Raw genomic sequence first — 21,886 nt, forward strand, 5'->3', positions numbered from 1 at the left:
GATTTAGGCTTAGGTTGGGACAGACGAAAACAGGAGCAATTTCTGGCAAATATATGGCTCTGCGAAGATCTCGTTGACGAGTTTGTACTCCAAGTCTGCACTTTTTCACAACACAAAACAGCGTTTTAGTCTCCAGAGTAGATATATGTGAAACTCCAGTCTTCCGTTTAAGTGTGGAGAAGGAGAATTGATCTTTTGGAAACAACATCAAAGCATTCAAGCACACTTGTTTATCATCCACAATCATGTCAGAATTTCATGCTATTTCTGTTTCATAACAGAAGCAAACAATATGGAAAATCATGTGTTTAGCTGCATTAGAAAAGCACAGATGATCACAAGCAACAGGAGCAGAGAGAAGTCTAACAAGCTGGATTCGACAGACTGGTTATCATGTTGGTTGTCTTGATCTGTTTTGTTGTTAAGGGACCAACAAAAAAGAGATTAAGCCACTTATATAGTGATAAGTGGTGATATGGATCTTTGCCACTTCAGCACCTTTTTTCAAAGTTCAGTCCAGCTATCCCTGATGACACAATCTGTATGATTCTTCTGAAAGGCAGCTCACGTGTTAAAGCAGTCAGATTACCCACCCCTATTTGAGATCTCTGTGAAAATGACCCATAAACACTGATGCCAAAGCACACTGCCCTAGACAGCATCAACAAATCAACCTGGCTTAACCTTGCTAATGAAAACACTAAAGGCACACAAAGTAATAGAGATCAAATATAAATAGGTGCTGCAATTAATGATTATTTTGACTGTAAATTAATCTTTGATTATTTTCTTGATTAATCAATCAGTTCTTTGGTCTATAAAATGTCAGAAAATGGTAAGAAAAAATACATATATTTAATCCACAACCCAAAGTTAGGCAGCTTGCAGTAAAAGCTGACCATCTTCAAATGTAGGAAGCTGGAATGAGAGAATTTAGCTTTTGTTTTTTTCTTAAAAAATAATCAAGCTGATTAATTGATCAAAATAGGCGATTAATTCAATACTTGACAACTAACTGATGAATCATGGCTGTTATCTGTGGTGGTCCGGATCTGCACCAGAATGTCATTGGTTCTTCTTGTGCCCATGTTCCTCTTATCCACCATGGTCTATGAAAATTATCCAGGGAGTTTTTGTGTGATCTTGCTGACAAACAGATGGACGGACAAACAAGTGGCAATGATCACCCACCTCCAACTAGGCTCTCATCATAGCACAGGAAACTAATTAAACTTTTTGAAACTGTCAAAAACATCTCTATCAGAAACTTTAACTGTCACAATCCTGAAATCATCTCACTAAAACACCACTACAGGGGCTATGATTATTTCTGTGATCTAGGCTCTGAAGGAGTCCATAACGATATGAGATATCCTATTTTCACCCAGTCTGGCAAACAGACTAGCAATAAAAACCTATCTGGAAGCAAGTCAACATGACTCAGATGCCAGAAGCACGAGTAAGAGGTGAGCAGGCCTACAGGCCTCTGTCAGCAAAGCTTTATTGTCTTAATCTTGAGTTCAGCAGGTCACAAAAAGACAATAGTGGTGGGATAAAGGAGCCAAGGAGAAGAAGACAGATGTGCTTTGTCTTGCCAATACTGAAAGCAAATGTTCTGAATGCTCTTCAATGACAGCATGTATGAAATCCATCAATATGTACATTTTATTTCTCAATAAATGAAAATAAAGCAATTCTTTTGGTCTTACCAGGCAACCTCCATGAGTGATATAGGCACAGCTGCTGCATAGATGGCCAGGTCTCCATACAGATAGACTATGATGCAGATGTAGAACATATTGACGCCAACTGAAAGACAAAAATTAGAAGATTAAGATATGAATGATTTAAGGATTCGTGACTTGTTTCTCCACGTGAAAAACATCATAAAGGAACACGAGATCAATAGGTGTCAAGCAAACACATTTTTCATCTTTAGCAGCTGTCCAAACACTTCATCATGAAAGATGGCATGTGTGTCAAACTCTACCACTATGGTGCCATCTCTATTAAAATTCACTCTCATCTACACCTCCGCTCAGTGTATCCCTCCTTCCCTTTCTGGGACAGCTGAGACACATCTTATTGGTTCAATGAAAAATATTAATGGCATTAATTAAAAAAACTAATCACTCCGTGACAGAAAATTTCCTCATCAGCCTCAACTCTCCACAGCAACAAGCTTTTAACCATCCGCCCTCCTCTCTTCACTCACACAGTCGAGGCCCAGCCGCCTTTGCCAAGCCAAGATCGAGAGCTCTGTCCAGTAGACACATCAACACAGCGGACCACACATCCATCATCCTCTTGAGTTCTCAGAAATGGGTTCAACCATCCAACTGGACCTCTTAGCTAACTCATTACTGCCAAGGAAATTAGAGCATACTGTCTATTAAAAAGAAATAAAAGTTGACAGATTTACAGCTTTACGGGTTACGCTGATTCTTTGTCGACTTAAGGGCTGAGGGTGCCCATCAAACAGTTACATTAAGCAGTGATATAAGTTGAAAGCATATGGAAGCGGTAGGCTAATAAACAACCATTCATCTAGTTGTAAAAAAAAAAAAAAAGCTGACCCATCCATCGGTCCAAAACCTACAGATACTTCACTTACAAATCTTCACATTTGACCAGCTTGCCAGCGTTGTTGGGAATCACAGGGTTAATTTATTGACTGACCAGCTCCGCATGTACACAATAAAATTCAATGCAACTGTCCACAAGTTAAATGTTTTTGTCTTGCGATGCACACATTTAAATGAATGAATCGATGATGGTATATTACATATCTGATTGTATTGTAGCTGTGAGTATACAGTTTTGCATTTGCCTAATTGATTTCAGGGCTGAAAAACTGGCTGTGCATAAATAAACCAAAAGTTGTCTATAAGGCCAGTAAATCTGTGTTTGTTTCAATTAACCGACCACATCTGAGGATGAGAAGATGTTTCTGTGAATCAATTAGAAGCCTGATATATGTCTTCACTATTTTGTTCACCCCATATATATATATATATATATATATATATATATATGACACACATCTGCGCGTTATATGCAGAGATGTCAAAGTCACTCGTATCCTTATGTTGTCTGTTTTTCTTGCTTCTAACCCTTTGGAGCTGACTGTTCACTTGCTGCCTAATGTATCTCAACACTTGACTGGTGCCACTGCAACAAAATAATGTATTTTTGACTTTACTTGTAATTCAACAGCACCACAAACTACACACCTCAAAAATAAAAAATACAGTTGACTCAACACCACTCAGTTTCAGCAAAAATTAAACAATATAACCTTTCATGAAGGTACTGTAGGATATTTTGCAGGACTGTAGTGCAACTTATCCTGGTCAGACTCCAGCAGCTTTATATATGAGCATATGATATATAATTATTGTCTTGGTTCAAATAGGACATGCTAATTAATTCTGTCTCAGTACCAATTCCCACATTGTTGCACAAACATCAACAAGACATATTTTTGCCTCAATCGGAGACAGGAGAAACGGGACGTACTGTACTCTGCTGCCACTGTCGGTAAGCGATAGCAAATAGAGTGCTCTGCATGACCACGGGGATGCAAGCCTTCACAGCACTGTAACTAATATTTCCCAATTACCCAGAGCCACAGGCAAAAATGCTGCAAAACGGGTCTTCATGTAGGAGCTCAGTATTTCGTGATGCTGTGAAAAGCATCACTATCCATCAACACATTGCCTCTGACTGACAGCAGACATGACAACCTGCCTGTGAGGAGCTGCAGAGAAAAGCACAAAGGCCACATTTAGTTAAGTCCACAACACAGAGAGGCATAAAAGACTCAACAGTACTGACTGAGAAGTGCTTTCAGGGGATTTAATACTAATTCATAATAGGACATGGACAATATTGCAAGTCATGTATTACAAAAAGTCCACTGTGGCCTGTCGCGAAAGGTGAAATGTTTTGTTTTCATTCTGTTTTGTCGCAAATAACTCATTGAAATGAGCTTTAGTCGCACTAAAAGTCTCTCAAACAAGGAGAAGGAGGGTGAATTTTAACTTTTAATTTCACCTCATTAGTCTCTCTCTCCTTATATTCAAGTTGTGCTGCATGTGGGACCGACGGAGAGAAATTTTGATGGACTGAAATTACACAAATCAAATCTAAATTGAGCCAGCCCCGAGAGGCAACAATGCCATTAACAATATGCCTCCAAAAATAAGTAAATAGGACAGAGCAGAGGTAGAAATGGCTGATTTAGATCCACCTTGTCAACACACAACTTCTGTGCGATGCAGGATACATTGAATATTTAGGCAGTACAAAGTAATAACTTGAAAACTATTATTTTTCTTGGGAATAGGTGCAAAGAAGAGACTTGGACCCTGACAAAGTTATTGATATTTTTAAAAAAGCAGATACCAGTATACATAAACACTTTAATTAGCCTTATAACAAGACAGTCAATGCCAGTTGCCATTTTTCAGTGTGACAGCATGTTCACATCAGCTTATTTCTGTTTGTGAGGGGGTCTATGCTGTTTAATTACTCCTTGCCCGATCAGTAACGGCTAATCAGTCTCGACAATGTAATTTTCAGTTGGGACAGAAGCGGTTAGTGGTTGTGAGGTGTAGTTAACTTAACAGTGTCACATTTGCTGTAGAAATATGTCAAATTACAAAAGCTTTTTCAACAAACAACCGTAACATCAGCGTCGTCTGTTTATCGCCATTTTCTTGCAGGAAGGCACGGGAAGATGACGTTTCCATGCAGTCACATCTACAAAGCTCTGAATGGCTCGGGTTTGAGTTTCCATCAAAAGAATCTCTCTCCTAGATATTGTACTTAAGGAAAAGCATTAATACCACAGTATACAAACACTATGAATGAAAGCAGATGGTAGATTTAGGAATAATGTATATTGTTGGATTATATGCATCATCATTTTATAGGTGTCTTAACCAATTTATACAGTTTATCTGGTGGACAGCTTATAATAACCCTTTGGGGAGCAATAAAGTTGTACTGTAACATATAATGTTGCATCATGATGTATTTGTTGATTATTTCTTGGATTGTTAATCTGCAGTGTAACTTAAGTTATTGTGGTGGAACAGATGTATATCATCACATAATGGAAGGAAATTACAGGTACCTCAAAACAGTATTCAAGCACAGTACTTTAGTAAATGTACTTCAGTTACTTTCTAGTGCTGGCATATACTAAAGACCTGCAACTGCCCTCTTGTGGACCAACTATGTAAGTGCTAATATTCACAAACATATCTTGTTATATTGCAAGTTCTTGTTACTCAAGGTCTTGTTTAGAGCATTTTGGACGGCACCATTAAAATTAAACAGGCATATTTGTGACCGGCTGTAATAAAAGCGTAGAGACAACAGTTCAACAACAACATCACAGATGATCAAAAACTTAAAGACACTGCTCTCAACTCTAAAGCTGCATATTGACAGACCAGGAAACAAGGAGACCAAGGGACAGATTCTTAATTACAACAGAACACGTCTCTCTTGGTTTTATTTTGGGAAACAGCTGAAGCTTTCATAGAGCAAACTTCCTTGCTGGCACTCAACCTGCAATATTGATCTGTTGGGCTAATCATACTTAGGTATATAGCATTCCTGTGTAATTAAAGCACATCTCTTATTAAGTTGCCACAGAAAACTATTGCAGTGCTGGCTTATAGAAAATGATTGGGGTGCAAGCTGGAGCAAACACGTCCATTTATCTTCTCAGTAGCTCAGGCACTCTTGATTTTCATTTTGCCAGCGCTTGCAATGCACAAGTATGACATTTAAGTAAAAGTCATTCAAGTATTGAAAATGGATGTGCCCATGTTTGGCTCTCATTAAAGACAGAAGCCCGTGTTACAGCAGAGTAAATTAGTATTCACAGCCATGGTCCTCCGTATGTCAGGGGAAGGACGGCTCGCGCTGAAGAAACAATCCTGCTGTTTGCACAGCCGCCATGTTAACCACCACATCATATCACAAAGGTAAGAAAAGCTGAGACAAGATGCTGATGCAAGGACAGCACTCTGTTAAGTCTCTCTGTTTGTGACTTTAGCCAAAGTCGTCTTCTAATCAACTTTCAAATCATCAATGTGAAGGTTATAGTAACACCTTTCCACAGTGGTGCAGATAAACCAGCCCCCATCAACATTCCTGTCAGTGGCTGCAGGTCAGGCTGATACGATATCCATGGCCTTATTCCAAGCCTGCCTTACCGCTGCTGCCGCTGCCACGTCAATTTCAGCCCAGGAGGAAGTCAAATGCCCTCTAAGAGTGCCTCTTCAACAGCAGGAGAGATGCTTTTTAATTGCCTGCAAAGGTGCAGGACAGAAAGACAGTGTGCAATCACACCTACAGTTTATTATCTTAGAAGAATGGGGAGGTGACGTTAAAGCTGTTTTAATGTCCTGTAACTTTAGCACAGTATAATAGACTGATTTACCTCCCTGGTATTCACATCAGTGAAGAAAACATTTTTTTCTTAAAACCACTGAATGGGCCTGTCAGTGCAGACAGCAGTTTGCCCTCTGTTGATTTTGTGTTGCTTTGCTTTCCAAGAAAAGGGAACAACTGGTTATCAGATGACAACATCTGTCTCCTAACACTCATCCTCCCTTGCAATTGAGGGTTGTTTTCTAGAGTTGGTTTGGATTAAGTTGTCACTTCTGACAAACTACATGATTCCCTCGAAAGAGGACTGAGATTTACATTTTCAGGCATGTTAGTGCATTTTTTAACACTTTACACACAAATGAATAGCTCCTAATAACCTCTTTTTTAATTTAAATTCCCATTTTTATACTTAGTGCAAGACTACAAAACCTGGATGCATATTAACCAAGAGGAGAGCCACAATATATCAATAATATATAGCTCGGACTGAAACCAGCAGCTTTTCCCATTACTGCTTAATATGCTGATAATTTTCTTGATGAATCAATTTCTTGTCAACTCTGTAAATGTAAAGAAATCAAACACAAAAGTAAAAAATAAAAATCAATAGCACAAAATTGCACAGAGCTCAGGCTTATTGTACAGCAGCTTCATTTGAACATCAGTGACCAGTAAGTTTCTTGACAGATGTACCAGTCCTCAGGGTGTTTTTACATGAATTACAATTAGCCTCAGCAGGTAAAGGTCATCTAAAGTTAAGTAGCCAGCATAATAGGTCTGTCAATGTACTGAGACGAATGAAGGCACCTATTAGGTTCACCAACAAAATCCTCTTTGAAAAGGAACATTTTCATAAACATGAATATAAATCACAGTGAATAATGTCTCACTGCATCTGGTTGGTGTTTGTGAAATCTGTTGAATGTTTAGTTTAGCCTGTCCAACAGTCTAACATCCAAAGAGATTTAATTCAACAAGAAAAACTCAGACAGAAGAATGCTGTGTATTTTTGCTGTGTAAAATGACTTAAACAATAAATTGCTGTCAATTAATTTTCAATCCATCCACTTTCAGCTTTAATCTACAGCACTGACTATTAAAAACAAACACTGCATGTTGGCCTTGTATGATTTACACGTTTACAGGTCTTCACATGTGCACACATGTAACAAAAAAAACCTGTCCCAACATTTACATCAGCTACAACTGATAAAATTAGTCTTTCTCAACTTAAATAAATCTGACATTAGAGGATCTTTTTCACTATTCAAACTATATTTTGTCACACGCCTGCCTCAGTTGCAGTAACTGATGGAGGACTAAAGGCTATTCTGTGCACAGCCACCTAGTAGCATCTACAAATGCATGTGAGGCATTTAGGGGCCAACTGTAAACTGTAGCTACAGAACAACCTGGTGGTCCCGGTTTCTCTCTAAACTGCACGACTCTCTGCATGCACATCAGTCACAGTGTGCCAGAAACCACCACAAGTAAATTCTCAGGCAGTGGGAAACACTGACATAAAATAAAACAGCCAACATCATTTTTGTATTTATTGCAAATAGTGTGGGAAAAAGCACGGCTAGGAACAGCACTTTCCCTAACTGAAATGTTCAAAAAGCACATTGTCTCCAAGAAACTGGTGCCACGCCATGACAGGTGTGAGGCCAGCAGAGAAGACCCCTCTCCAAAGCATTTCAGCGCCAGATAGCTGCACACCCAAGCAGTAGGGGTCAGAAATGCTAATTTAATTTTTGTGACTGCTTGTATTCTGGCCAGAGAATCACTACTTTAAGTTGCATTGTACCTTGTGAAAGAAAAGCAGATCACATTTAATTTGCACCTTTATTTCAATGTGTCTTCTTTAAGAATGAGCAGAAAGACAGCGTTGGAGAAATGCATTTAGATGTTCTGCAAATAGGTGCATATTTTTTTTATATGATACCTAACATGCATATTTCAACATATCATTTTAGAAAACTCATGAGAAAAAAGTGTTGATGTGAGTATTCAACTGGGGAAGCTTCATGGTGTTACTAAAAAGTACCCCTTCACCTTTACTGAAGTAAAAATTGTCTTTAGACAATCCCAACACTTTCAAACTTTTTTTGGTATCAGTACAAAACTATGACACTTGAAATTTGCATCCAACAACGACACCTTTCTTGGTGCATTTCCTTTCATTATTTGCTCACAAAAAGGAGGTTCACACACAGGTAAGAAAACACCAGAAAGCAGGTGGAAACAGAACAGATCAGTGCTGTCAAGATAGACAAGAGAGCTGCTTTTCTTTTTTCCTCTTTCAGCATGTGCTGGGACTCGTGCCTGTCTAATTCATTTCTGATTAGAGTCACTGGGCAGCTTTCCCACCACATAGGGAGACAGAGAAGAGGAGAGAAAACTCATTTCCTTATTACCAATCGATACCTCCACGTGTCTCACCTGCATGCAGTCTGCGTATCATGGTGGGAAAGGTCATCAGCAAAGATTTTTTTTTTTAACACTCTGAAGCACCTTTAACAGGCAGGACAGCCGAGTGAGTGACAAGAGACGGAATGGATGGAAGCACACTGCAGCTTTAACAGCGTGAGCTGCATGACGGCATGCATGAGTGCGTTCACACGTGTGGGTGTGAACATGAGCCGGGTGGATGTGTGTTATACCGTGTGTGCCAAGTGCTCCACCTACTGTCGAAATGCTGAAGGACAGAACATGTCAGCATGGATGATGTTGTCAGAGCTTTGACCTTTCCTTGTTCTTTTATTCCTGCTACAACAGGGACACTGCAGACTGTTGAGTCACTCACATCTGGTTAAGAAGAGTCGAGTGGCTTAATGCAAGCAGACTGGGGGAGGGAGAGAGACGAGGAGAAGGGTGTGCTGCATGCGGACACGACCAGGACAATGTACTGATATGAATGAGGAATGTAAAGCCGCGAGGCCTTCTCTGTCTCTGGTTCAAGGTGATTCTGCTTTCAATTTAGCATCACAAGTTAGCAGAGGGCTCATTAGCTCTCAAATCATTCAGATATTTGCCACGAGTTCAGGTTATACCCCCACCCACACACATGCTCAGTACGGAGATTAACAACCTTGATGGGGTCTCAAACAGGTAATTACAACCAAAGGCAATTTATCCATATATAATTACATCCAATTAAACTGCCAGCAGCCTTACTTTGTAAATGTGAAGACAGGACATAAAAAGGTGCAAAAAAAATTTGAATGATCCCACACAACCTTCACTACTCCTCCATAAATGCTACACGTGGCTAATGATGGCGGGGTCTGCAGTTAATTGAAGAATGAGCAGTGAGAGCAGAGGCTTGAGGCGAGAAGACTATTACCTTTGTTGAAGAACATGGAGGCCATTTGACCCATCTCAACTCGCTCCAAGATGTCGAAATGATCAACGGCACCTGATCTTTCTGTGAAAACATAAAGAGGCCATCTGTAGTAAATCTCATGCACAGTGTCGGAGGATGAATGACAAAAAGAACCTGGATAATTTAAAAAAAAAAAACACTATAAAACAAGGGTCAAAACTGTTTCATTAACCAGTTTATGAATTAAGTGTTCATCATTGTTGAGGTTTAAAGGTTGAATCTCACTGCTGGTCCTCCCTTTGCTTTCAGTTCTTAATGGGATGTTGGAAACTTTCCTCTGAGACCCTGAGATTTGTCAGCTGCACCACATCCCAGAGGTGTTCTACTGGATCAAGGGTGGTAAAAGCCCACTGAACTCACTGTCATGTTCAAAAAAGTAGTTTGACTTTTGCTCTGTGACATGGTACACTGTCCTGCTGGAGGCAGCCATGTAAACATGACAACTGTCAGAAGGAGCTCTGCAAGGTCAGGAACAATACTCAGACGGGCTGCGGCATTCAGACCCTGATTGTTGGTATTAAGGGGCCTAAAGTGTCTGAGAAAACATTACCCGCACTATCACACCAGCACCAGCAGCAGCAGCAACCTGGACTGTGTGCACAAGGCAGGTTGGCTCCTGTATTCATACTTGATTCTGACCTTACACCTGCAACCTCAGCTAAAAAGGAGACTCATCAAACCAGGCTACGTTTTTCCAACCTCAACTGTCCGGTGTTGGTGAGCCTGCACCCACTGTGGTTTCACATTTCTTTTCTTGGCTGACAGGAGTGGAAACCTAAAGTGGCCTTCTGCTGGTGTAGTCCATCCATCTCAATGTTGCTGTGAGTCTGAGCTGCTTTTCTGCTCAACACAGTTGTTACGCTGGTCATCTGAGTCGGTATAGACTTTCCGTCAGCTCCAACCAACCAGTCTGGTCTCTGACCTCCCTCATCAACAAGGTAGTTTCTGTCACTAACTGGATGTTAGTTTTTCTTGTTTGTTTGTTTCCCCACCATTCTGAGTAAACCATAGGCTGCTGTTGTGAAAATCTCAGAATATCAGCAGTTAATACTCAAACAATAATCAGGTGTTGCTAATAAAGAGTTCCGTGAATGTAGACGGGACCTCGTAGGAAAAACAGCGTTGGTTATTTGCTCAAATTCCTATAATGACGATCTGAAAAATAAACTCACTGGCCTCAATATTCAATCCACCTGCCTAATATTGTGTAGATCTCCCTCCAGCTACTAAAACAGCTCGGACCCATCCATGCATGGACTCCACAGACCTGTGAAGGTGTCCTGTGGTATCCAGTACCAAAACGGCTGGAGCCTCCATCTTGTTTTCCCCACGGATGCTCGAAGGGATTGAGATCCAGGAAATGTGGAGGTCAACACATTGTCATACTCCTCAAACTGTTCCTGAGCAGTGTTTGCAATGTGGTAGGGGGCTTTACACAATTGAAAGAAGCAGCTGCCATAGAGGAGTATAACTGACTTTTTACTTGCAGTGATTGCCTCAAAGGGTTGTTCAACAAAATATCAGTTTACGCATCCCATCATGCTTGTGGGTTGTTGTTGTTTTATTTTATTTCTGTTGAACCATAATTCAAAAGCAATGTCATAGTTTTCATTAAATTTTTATTTATTATTACTTTTGTCAATTTCAACGTATTTCAGTGACAGATGTTTTTTTCCTTATTTAATGAGAGGGTATGAATACATTTGACGACTGTAACTTGTGTCAGGAACACATGATGCTGGTAGTAATTCAGGTTAAACTGGAAAGCATGTGACTTTAACAAGACACTTGTTTGTTTTTCTGTTTCCATCTAACTTTACAATAAACAGTTATGATACAGGAAGTGGTACTCACGAACAGACAAGATGGGCTTTGTCTCCGGCTCTGATCGGCCTCGGCCCATGACGTCATCATCTGAATACTCAGAACTTGAGTCGCTGTCAATAACCTGTGAGGGATGATACAGGTGTGAGGAGCTCTGTTTTATGCTTCCTATTCTCCTAATTTCCCAACATAAACAAGAGTCAGTTTACAAGCTATTAGCAGAGTGTTTATTTGCTCTGTATGTGACGCAGGGGAAGGCAGCATCTGGAAATTACAAGCAACAGCTGGGAAACACTTTGGAGGAGCTCACATGTCACACCTATCACACGCCAACACATCGCTTTTGATCATTTCACAGAATCTCTGTAGATTAATGTCAATTAATCGTCAATGATATGTGAGTTTGATCAGCTGAATTAATAAATGACACGCCGGCTGGGACAGAGGGAGGAAGAGGAGATGAGGAGTGACAGTAGGTAATGGCTCGGTGACAAACAACAAGCAGGCAGACACAAACAAGAGAAACCAGACAAAATAACAGCTTAATGCATGCGGCTATGGATGCGAGTCGGAAGACTTTTCATGCTTAAAGGAGGTGATGGACAACCAAAGTCAAACTAACTTTCTCAGAGTGGAAAGTCAAGCACCAGGCTGCAGAAAGCTAATGCTGCCGTTTAATCTCAGCTTCATGCAGGTTAGAAAAGGAGGTGATGCAACCAGGACTGAGCGATGTCAACATTCGCATCTTTATATTGACTTCAAAAATAATTAGAATCTAGTGTTAAGATAAGTTGCCCTCAACTGTCAGAAAGAAATTATTTAGTGGAGTGAAGTACAACAAAATAGACAAATTAGTGGAGCTCAACTTTCATCTTATGACTGCACAGTTTTATCTTCGAGGTTAGGAACAGATTTACCTTCTTCTCTTTGTACATAAGCAAACAAAACAACCTAAATTTGACCATCAACAACAGTGGAATGCTCAGTATGAAAAAAATATCAGTCACAGGAGATGTATTTTTGCAAAACAAATACTTTTACATTCATTTTTTAAGTGTATTTTTGCTGTTGATATGTTGACATTAGCAAAAGCTTGTATGCAGAATCTGTACTTTAAATGGAGTACTTTTGGACTGTCATCACAGATCGACATTAAAATGCAGAAGTCTTGGAAAAAGAAAGAACGAAATTAAAACAAAATAGATCTCACAAAATGTTCCGAGAAGTTAAAAAATAATGGTGTCTATTTCTGGTGGCTTTTTCATGTCAAATGTGGCAATACTTTATTTTAAAGGTCTCACAGTTTGCTAGAATTTCTTCCATCCCTCCATCATCTATACACCGCTTAACCCTGGAGTCTATCCCAGCTGACTTAGGGTGAAGGCAGGGGACACCCTGGACAGGTCGCCAGTCTATCACAGGGCTATAATTTCTCTAACTGAAAATTACATGCAACTGAAATTCATCTGGAAGCCTCTGGAAGAGAAAATATAATTAGGTACTTGTAGAGGCACCATGTTCAAGTGATGCAATTTCAATTAATTCTTTTTAATTAGTCTCTGGTGAGAGAACGGACTTCTAAGCTTTTGAATCGTGACCCCTTAATCTACACGTATCCCCTTCATCGTGTTTGAGCCGAGAGCAGTTTAACGGAAAACTCATTTAAATTGAAAATGTACTTCATGAGAATATATATATAAATAATAAAGAATATAAAAAATAAATAACTATTCTATCTAATCAAAGCATCTTTTTTTATTACATCCTCACAATAATTATCTCACATCACTGTTAACACTGTCCTGACTGTCAGGTGGGGAATCACAACAAACTTTCATTTACTGCGCAGCAAAGCTGAGCAAAAAACTGAACCGGTCAACAAACAATTTAACATGTGTAATTATTTCTCTGTATATCAACTACTAATAAACCGCACATGATACGTAAATATCTCTTTAGAGCTTTTCTGTAAATGCTGCCATGGATTTCTGAGCTTGAACCTTTATGAGCAGCGCTGACGAACTGAAGGAGTCAAACTCTTGCTAAACTTCCAGCAGAGGGCAGCCACATCTGTCAAGCCAGAGCCAAACAATACTTTATCTGGACACCACTTATCACAAATGCCTCACAACTGGTCATTTGACATTTTAGACAGTGAGTCACGCAGACTTTCGTCGCCATGCATATTTCTGCCATAGAGTAATAAACTGAACAATCCTTTACTCCACATTTTCCCATGAACACGCCTTGCTGTCCATATACACGAGCTGAAACCTACTCCAGTAGCAGGTAATGCTGACAGATTGTTCTCCAACTCATGTTCTCTTTCTACTTTTTACCTTATCAACTTATATGGCACCTTCTCTGATGATGCATCACAAGCCTATATTGTTGTTAATAGGCTTCACTCAAGCAGAGAGAAATAAAAGGCATTCAGCAGCAAACATTTCCAGTTTTATCCATTACGTGGGCGGAAAATGCTGAGGAGTACAGGAGCCATGAATCAACGCTGAGTGTTTGAGGCTCAGTTAGAGCCAGGCTATTGTCCTCAGGCGCATAACTCCTCAACTGGAAACCCACAGACATTAAGCAAGATGACTTCTGTACCATGGGAGAAACAAAAAGGAGAGGCCGAGCTATTTGGAGTGCACAAAGTCTTTTTCTTAGTCAAAGTAAAAATGATTTGAGACTGGGCTGTTTCCCTTGGTAATCAACTACAGTTCTACCCTGACGGCTTCATCCAAATTGGGTTTCTTACAGACGGGCGGCAAGAGGCACATTTCACTTTTGCTAGGACGGGGTAATAAAACAATAACCACCTTCTAAATAAAAAAAATACAGCTTCCTATTAAAAGAGAAAATTATTTTCAGGTGTTAAACCTTAATTATTCTACAGTCAAGTGACTTTTACGAGGAGAGAAATGAAAACAGTCACTGTTTCCCTATAAAAAGAGACATCCAAGTGGTGATAAAGTTCAGCTCAAATAAGGAAGACTTTCATGAGAAAGGTCACTCAGAGCTGCTGCTGTAGAAATGCATGTACACTTCAACACAACTTTAATAAAGAGTAAAGTGTCTTTAAGGTTTAACATGCGACATGTCAAAATTATGTCGGCCAGTCGCTTTTTGAACAGTTAGCTTACAAATGTTTTTGTTTGGTGTCCACCTCCATCTAAATCTATTTGACTACAGGGGGATGGATGAGTGTCCAGTGGTTTAATCATGTTATCAAGTATCTGGAATCTCCTTTTTTCCTCTGCTATTAACTGTACAGCTCCAAAGAAACTCTTCCAGAAGCTTATTTTGTCCAGCAGACGAAAGATAATCAGTCTGAAGACTCTCCAGTCTGCTTTAAAGTGTCGTTTCCTGCGTTGAGCTAATATTTTATTTATGTGGTGCGCTCACAAGGCTCCATGACTGATCCTGCTCAGGAACACAAGCGAGGACTAGGCATTACATCAGGCGATCGAAATCAGGGCTTGTGTTGCATGTGTTTTTGTGGTAGGTGCACATTTGAGATTTTATCAAACTAAAGCAAGAGAGCAAATACTACATTCTTTGTCATTCAGCAGCCAGAATGATCCAACCTTCATGTCAAGGATCATCGCTGGTGACTAGAGGTGGGTCTGCGGCTGCCACCAGGAGGAGAAGTGACAGTTTCTACAGTGGAGAAGCCCACAGTCTCTGAGACTGAAGAAGGCACGTCAGGTCAGGAGCTCACCAGAGGCATGCCTGCCGTTTTCTTCGACATTCACATGGTAGCGCATTGGGAATTCACTCCCTAGGGTGGGACTGCCAAAGCAGAGTTCGGCTGTAGCGTCCTGTGGTGTCTGAGGGCGAACATTCAGCCCAAGCGACCTGAGCTGTGGCGTGATGGCATGTGGGTGCTTGAATATCAATGCGCCCCCTCACAGCACATTGATCATGCATGCAAGTCTTTTGGTCACAACAACACAGCTGTCGTTTCCCAGATGCCCTGCTCGCAAGATTTGTCTGTCTGCGACTTCTTCCTCCGGGAGAACCAGTGTGCAGCGTTATTGATTTTGCAAACCCAGTCACAGAATTTTTTAATCACACTCTGTACCCTGTCTGTAGATTGTAATATTTCGATGGTATGTTGATTTTTATGCTCTATCCTGTATTTTATTTACTATGATTTTGCATGCCATTGTTCAGTGAAACAACTTGTAACTATTTTTTGGAAAAGTTGTATTATAATTATTACAGCTGTGAAAATGTTAAAGTTGGAGTGTGGGACTTTTAAATACAAATAGACATCAGTTACTTTTAAGCCAAATGAGTTCACATAAAGCACATGAAGCCTATCAGTTCCAGGTGAGTCGCTGTATACGGAAGTTTTAAGTCTTGTGTCTGTCTGCACTGGTGCACCAGTACTATGCATTTTACATTTACCAGCAATGACTGGTTCACCAGAGCTGAAGAGGGGAGCAACTAAGATAAAATGGGCCACAATAATAACCAATACAGTGGACACTATGGCAGAAAAACTAGTAGGGGTCCATAAGTTTCTAATATTTTAGGTAGAAAAGAAACTCGGCATCGAGAACAAATGTTAAGAGTCTAAAAAAGAAAGAGATCCACAGCGCACATCACAGTGTTTTTGTAATTACTATCGCTGCCAGAAGGGGGAGACAAAAGCTCTGCACTGCGGGTTTCAGCAATTTGAAGAACTGCTCAGTTATCGGCTCCTGTGCAGTGAAGACGTCACCTAACAGACATCACGTATTTGTGCAGCAGCAGTCTCCTACTCAGTAATGCGACACACACTGTTCAGAATGAGACACTTTTTGAAGTCTTCTGGCTCGATAGCACTGAGTAAATAGAATAATGTAAACAGAGTTCCTGCAGAGTGTTGGTAGACTGTAACGAAGCCTGATCACATACGAAACACATCACTACTGTTCCAGCAGGGATGGAAAAGGTTGAAAACTACACGGAACTTGATACAATAAGCTGATTATCATTTTAAATCTACACAAATAGATTTGTAATACATTTGTAGTATAACATCACATTCTATTCAGACTTAGATCAACTTTATTGATTCTCAAACAATTTCCCTTGTGGATCAATAAAGTTTATCTAAGTCTAAAGAAAATGTGATGTATGACTCCAAATCTATTACATGAGCATATCAATCCACAGCAAGTTGAACAAATAAATAAATAAAACACTCCCTCTGGCTCTTTGTTTAGTGTGACAGTATTTAAAGGTTTGTCACTGTTAAGAAAGAGGAAGTTTTCTTCTGGAATAAGCTGCCTCAACATGCTTCAACATGTCAGAACATGACCTGTAAGCACATTAACAGCTGGAAATATCCCTGAATTGCACTTAAACTAACATTGCTTGCATTTTTTTTGTCTGCAGGAAGAAGATGTCTTACTACACAATCGTCGCCAGACGGGAGGGAACATTTACTTCTTAAATATTTGGTTTGTCTGGCACATCCTTCCCCTCCATCCAGCCAGCCTCTTAATAAAGATATGTACATATAGAGCTCTTTCTGAGTTCATTATCTCACCTCTTCCTGCTCTCTCCTCTTCCAGCGCAGCTGAGCGTTGGCCGCTGCCATCGCCTCGATCACAAAAGTGGTGGTCATGTAGCTGAGAGGGAAGATAATTAACAGATTAACAAAGTGGTTCAAATGAAAACAAAGCATGAACTTGTATTTTGATTGTACAACAGGTTTATCCACAAGCCTCTCTGTAAGTATAAGGTGGCACAAAATCATTCAGACAGAGATTACAAAAGGTTTGATGGTAAATTCCAGAAAAACTGAGTTTCTAGTGTGGCAGTGTGAAAGCCTAATTGATGTAGCTGCCATTATTATAAATTGTTTTTGATCTATTTTTGTTTTACATTCATATTTTCTGCATCAATTTATGATTATTTTTTTAGTGCTGAATTATGTTGAAATCACTCATAACTACAAACCTGCTCACTAGAGAACAACCTTGTGTATGACATGCCCTTAAAATCTGAATTACTGTATGCAGCAGGGAGCAAACATCTTGTTTAAACAGAGACATTATCCCACTTATATACTGTAAAAGTAGAAACTGTAAGAGAGGAAAATTTGGTCGAAAATCTCCTCCAGAATCCTTGTTTACTTTGTCTTGGTAGTTGGATGTCAGATGGAGAAAGAAGAACAAGACTCACCTCATAAATCCTAAAAAGGTGATGAGTGCTAAGCTGACCACCCAGCCAGCTGTAGCGAAGGCTTTGGGCATCGTCAGAGCTCCTGTTCCCACAATCAGGTTAAACATATACACCAGCCCCACCTGGAGAAGAAACGATGGAGTTTATAGTTGATACTGAACTGTAACATTATTTTCATTATCTTCTACTTCCCTAATTTTCATATTTTCCTCCACAACCTTTAAATGTTGCCGACCTGATTTTCTGTGTGAATCAATCATCCAGTATTGATGATTTACTTAATGTACTTCAGTGCAAATTCTGAAGCACTACAGTATCAGGTGCTCCTCAGCACCCTGGCTGATAAAGATCAAGCTACTGGGTGGAATCAACCATTGTCAAGGGAGACAACCGGGCTAATTGGGCAGCACTTAGCCTATCGGGTAGCAAAGTGCTTTAAAGATTCAAAGCTTCAGCTTCCCGGAAAAAACATTTGACCAGCAGAACTCAGTCTTTGTGGCAAAGTCATGCTGAAGTCAGCAAAGTCAGAGACCAAATGAGTTGTCATGACCATAAAGGGGCCTTGTGGTGTGTAAGAAATGCAAAGGAGGATGTCGAAGCATTTAAGCTTCCCCTTTTATTTGTCGCTGCACTTTCATATTCATATTCCCTTCTTGGAAACATTACTCACTCTGTAACGAAAATTGTATTGAAACAGGCCATTTCTGTCCAAACTTTACAAAGTATTTACCTTTCAACAGTCAATTTAATTGACTCAACATATAGTTCAATACAATCAATGAAGTAAAGGTTAAAGCATCTGCAACTCAATAAGGAGAACAGTACAACTCCAGTCAGGTGCTCTTTGCTTTTTGAAGCTTCTAGCTACCACAAAACCTGTTAACAACCCACATTTCTACAGAGTTCACCCAGGTACAAGGCCATCACACACACGTGTAACCTTAAATGATTATTCTGCAGGATACTCACAAATGCCGAGTAGGGTTCCCCGGTGTCTGTAATTCCACCTGCCATGATTGGTGACTCTGGTCCTCAACTGAAGAGACAAAACACAGCCAGGTGAGGCAGCTGAAGCGCTCACATTCACATTTGCTTTAATGACATGGTGGTAATTTAAGAAAATAGACTGTAAATAATATAAGAATAATGATTTAAAGTGCTTCCTCTGTTCTTTCTTGCAAGGAAACAGGATCTCATATCAGACAAGTAATATTTATTTCATCATTGGGGGGAAGAAAAAAAAATAGGCTAAAAATTAAATTCAAGACATGTCATAAATTAAAATAATAAAAAAAAAAAAACACTTTTCAGTTTGGCATGAATATGGTCTACATATTTCCAGTGGTGGAACGCACCTTAAATACAATTCTGAGGTACTTGTGCTTTACCTGAGTATTTCCAGAGAGAACTATTGTACTTTCTGCTCCACAACATTTATAGGACACCTTGTTAAAATGAGGTCACCATGAATAAGGTAGCAAACTTTGAAAATACAACACTTTGTTAAAGATTAAACCAGTGGTTTCCAACCATTCTGGCTTCCTACAAAATGCAGGATGTCTTCGAGTTCACATTTTAAATGTGTATGAACTGTTACCAGCTCCACAAATTAGCGATTTTATCCCTTGAAACTGTTTTGATAATACATTAACAAAAACAGGTTTAAAGAAAAACTGAAAACAGATGTGTGTCTTTCCTCTGTTGTTAATTATTTGACTAGTTTATATTCTGTCCTTCTATATAAAACTGTACATAAAGGAGCTTCACCTGCAGCATGCTGCTGACACACCAATGCTTCATAATTCACAACCTAATAATATCATATATAATGCTATATCAGCTTGCTGCTTACTTTAATACTTTAATTACATTTTACTGCTATGTTCTTTTACTTAAACAGCATTTTTCATCCAGGACTTTAACTTGTGATGGAGTAATTCAACACTGATGTCTGGACTCTTCCACCACTGCAGATGTCAATACTAATGTGTTCTAGGCCAAATGTCTTCCAGTCACTGCTGCATATTCTAATGTCTGAGACTATGAAGACAACAGCCTTCTTTCATTGAGTCCTGGCAGAGTCTGAGATTGTATCTGTAGTTTCTATTCTGGTAGTTATTGATCTCAATTAGCTGACATTCCCATGCTAGCAAAGCAGCTGGCAGCCTAGCGTCAGACTGGCACATCTACTGCACATGGATAACATTTAGTTTTATGCTAAATACTAATACAAATGTGAGTTTGGGAAGGTTTCCCCGTTGCTAATTACAGGGATGTCATGACTGGAGACACACCGCTCACCTACCTTCCTTCTTCCCAGTTGCTAACTTAGCTGCTAGGCTAGCAGGATGCTCCAAGCTGGATCAAACCCTCACTAGCTGGTCGAATAAACGCACCCCGCCGCCAGCTAGCCAACATCGGCTACGCTGTTGTTAGATAGCTGGAGGGACGACGGGGCAAAAAGGAAGGTTAAAACACATCCCCACACGTTAGCGAGGAACTAACACTTAGCTAACTTCAGCAGTAAACTAACCCAACCAGCTGACCTGCTCCCGCATGAACAACACATGTCGAGCTGCCCACAGCGGAAACCCACACTACCGGTGCTCCCTTTCAAAATAAAACCATCTCCGTGTTAAATTCACACTAAGGCTTTTACTATAATGAGCAAACATGATGCTGTTTCTTATTATCATATCCAACTTGATACCGCTGGTAGTTGGGTTGCTCGGTGGGTTGTTATTGCAGGTTTAAATCACGGGGTTCAATTAAATCGCATCATTTGTTCATCACAGTTATTCCAACATTGCTAACACCGTGTTTTCCATCAATGGCGATTGTGTACTCTGCATTTTAAGACTACAAGCAGGTTAAATTAGCCAATATTTACTTCCAGATTGGTTTTCACCCGCCCTTCAGTGCTGCAGGGGTTAGAAAACTGAACGATCCCTTCAGCAGGGTGAGCAGTCATATGACACGTGGACATGTCACATGGCAGTATACCTGTTTATGCATTCCTCCAGTTATTATAAAAGACTCTGTCACCTAGGAGGACGCGTTAAGAGAGGGCAAATTATGCATATTAAACAGTTTATTCACTGCAGTAATACAGAGAAAAAATAGTGAGTGCAGCTTTGTCAAGATCAAAACATTAGGAAGAAAATATAAAATTAAGTGTTCTTCAAGGACAGGGCCAGGAGTCTGTAAAGATAAAAATAAAAATAAAAATGATGACAGTCCCATTTCTTATTAGTGGATATCTCGAGTCCAAAAAGTATCAGATTTTAAATATAAAAATCCTTTATAAAACAAACAAAAAAAAGGCTGCATGCGAATTGTCTTCTCTTCTGACTTAGAGAAAACGTAGAAAATCTAATTTTGTGCAAAAAGTGCACGATTTCTAAAAAACCTAATCAAACCTTTCAGGAAGAGTGTGTGCAAAGTGCAATGGATTTTAAATGCAACACCTGCTTTCAATGCACTCCACACAGAGCATCAGTATGAAAAAGAAGTGGGACAGCCACTATTTTTCACATCTTTATTTCAATTCATGCATTCTGTTGAATTTTGTTGGCACCAGTCTGTATCAACTTAGGGTGAGCATGTCTTTATTTATGAACGGAAAACACTGAATTCAGGAACCAGGGAACAAATCAAAATATAACTCTACTATATGATGCAGTAAAGCTCTCAGGCGTTCTGTGTTAAATATTTATTCTCCTGTAGATGTGTTCTTCTTTATTTATCCCCTTTAAATATACATATAGGCAAGATTTACTTCTGTGTCCTGTTTTGTGTCTTTTGTTTGGGAAATAAATCTCTTTGAATGTGGTTTTTACAGGGGGGGCAAATGCATGTTTTAAACATCCAGGGGGATGTATCCTCTGTGTCCAGCACCAAAGAGCATCACGCTCACGTTTAGCAGTCTGCTGGCGCTGTTAAAATGTTATGTTCCTGTTGCAGACTCAAAAAAGCTGCAAAGGTCTTTTATTATTACAAATGTTATAAAGATTAGAAAAGTGGGGCAGCCTGACTGCTGTGATATGAAATCTCTCAACCAGGACAGAGCTGGATGCAGGATCCAGG

At 39.8% G+C, this 21,886-nt stretch overlaps 1 protein-coding gene across 1 annotated transcript in view; it reads right to left on the reverse strand.

The window, feature by feature from the left end:
* tmem104 (transmembrane protein 104) overlaps positions 1-20,289 on the reverse strand; it is a 64,104-nt gene extending 43,815 nt beyond the window's left edge. Inside the window, exons 1-7 of the mRNA XM_008294586.1 lie at positions 20,106-20,289; positions 18,770-18,836; positions 17,801-17,922; positions 17,163-17,244; positions 11,651-11,744; positions 9,758-9,838; positions 1,710-1,809 (exon numbers count right to left, since the gene is read on the reverse strand). Coding sequence (XP_008292808.1) covers positions 1,710-1,809; positions 9,758-9,838; positions 11,651-11,744; positions 17,163-17,244; positions 17,801-17,922; positions 18,770-18,814 — 524 coding nt within the window. The 5' untranslated portion in view covers positions 18,815-18,836; positions 20,106-20,289. The remainder of the gene's footprint in view (positions 1-1,709; positions 1,810-9,757; positions 9,839-11,650; positions 11,745-17,162; positions 17,245-17,800; positions 17,923-18,769; positions 18,837-20,105) is intronic.
* Between the last annotated feature and the right edge of the window lie 1,597 nt (positions 20,290-21,886).

Source organism: Stegastes partitus, unplaced genomic scaffold (assembly GCF_000690725.1).
Source record: "Stegastes partitus isolate 25-593 unplaced genomic scaffold, Stegastes_partitus-1.0.2 Scaffold975, whole genome shotgun sequence".
In the NCBI taxonomy this organism is placed as follows: domain Eukaryota; kingdom Metazoa; phylum Chordata; class Actinopteri; family Pomacentridae; genus Stegastes; species Stegastes partitus.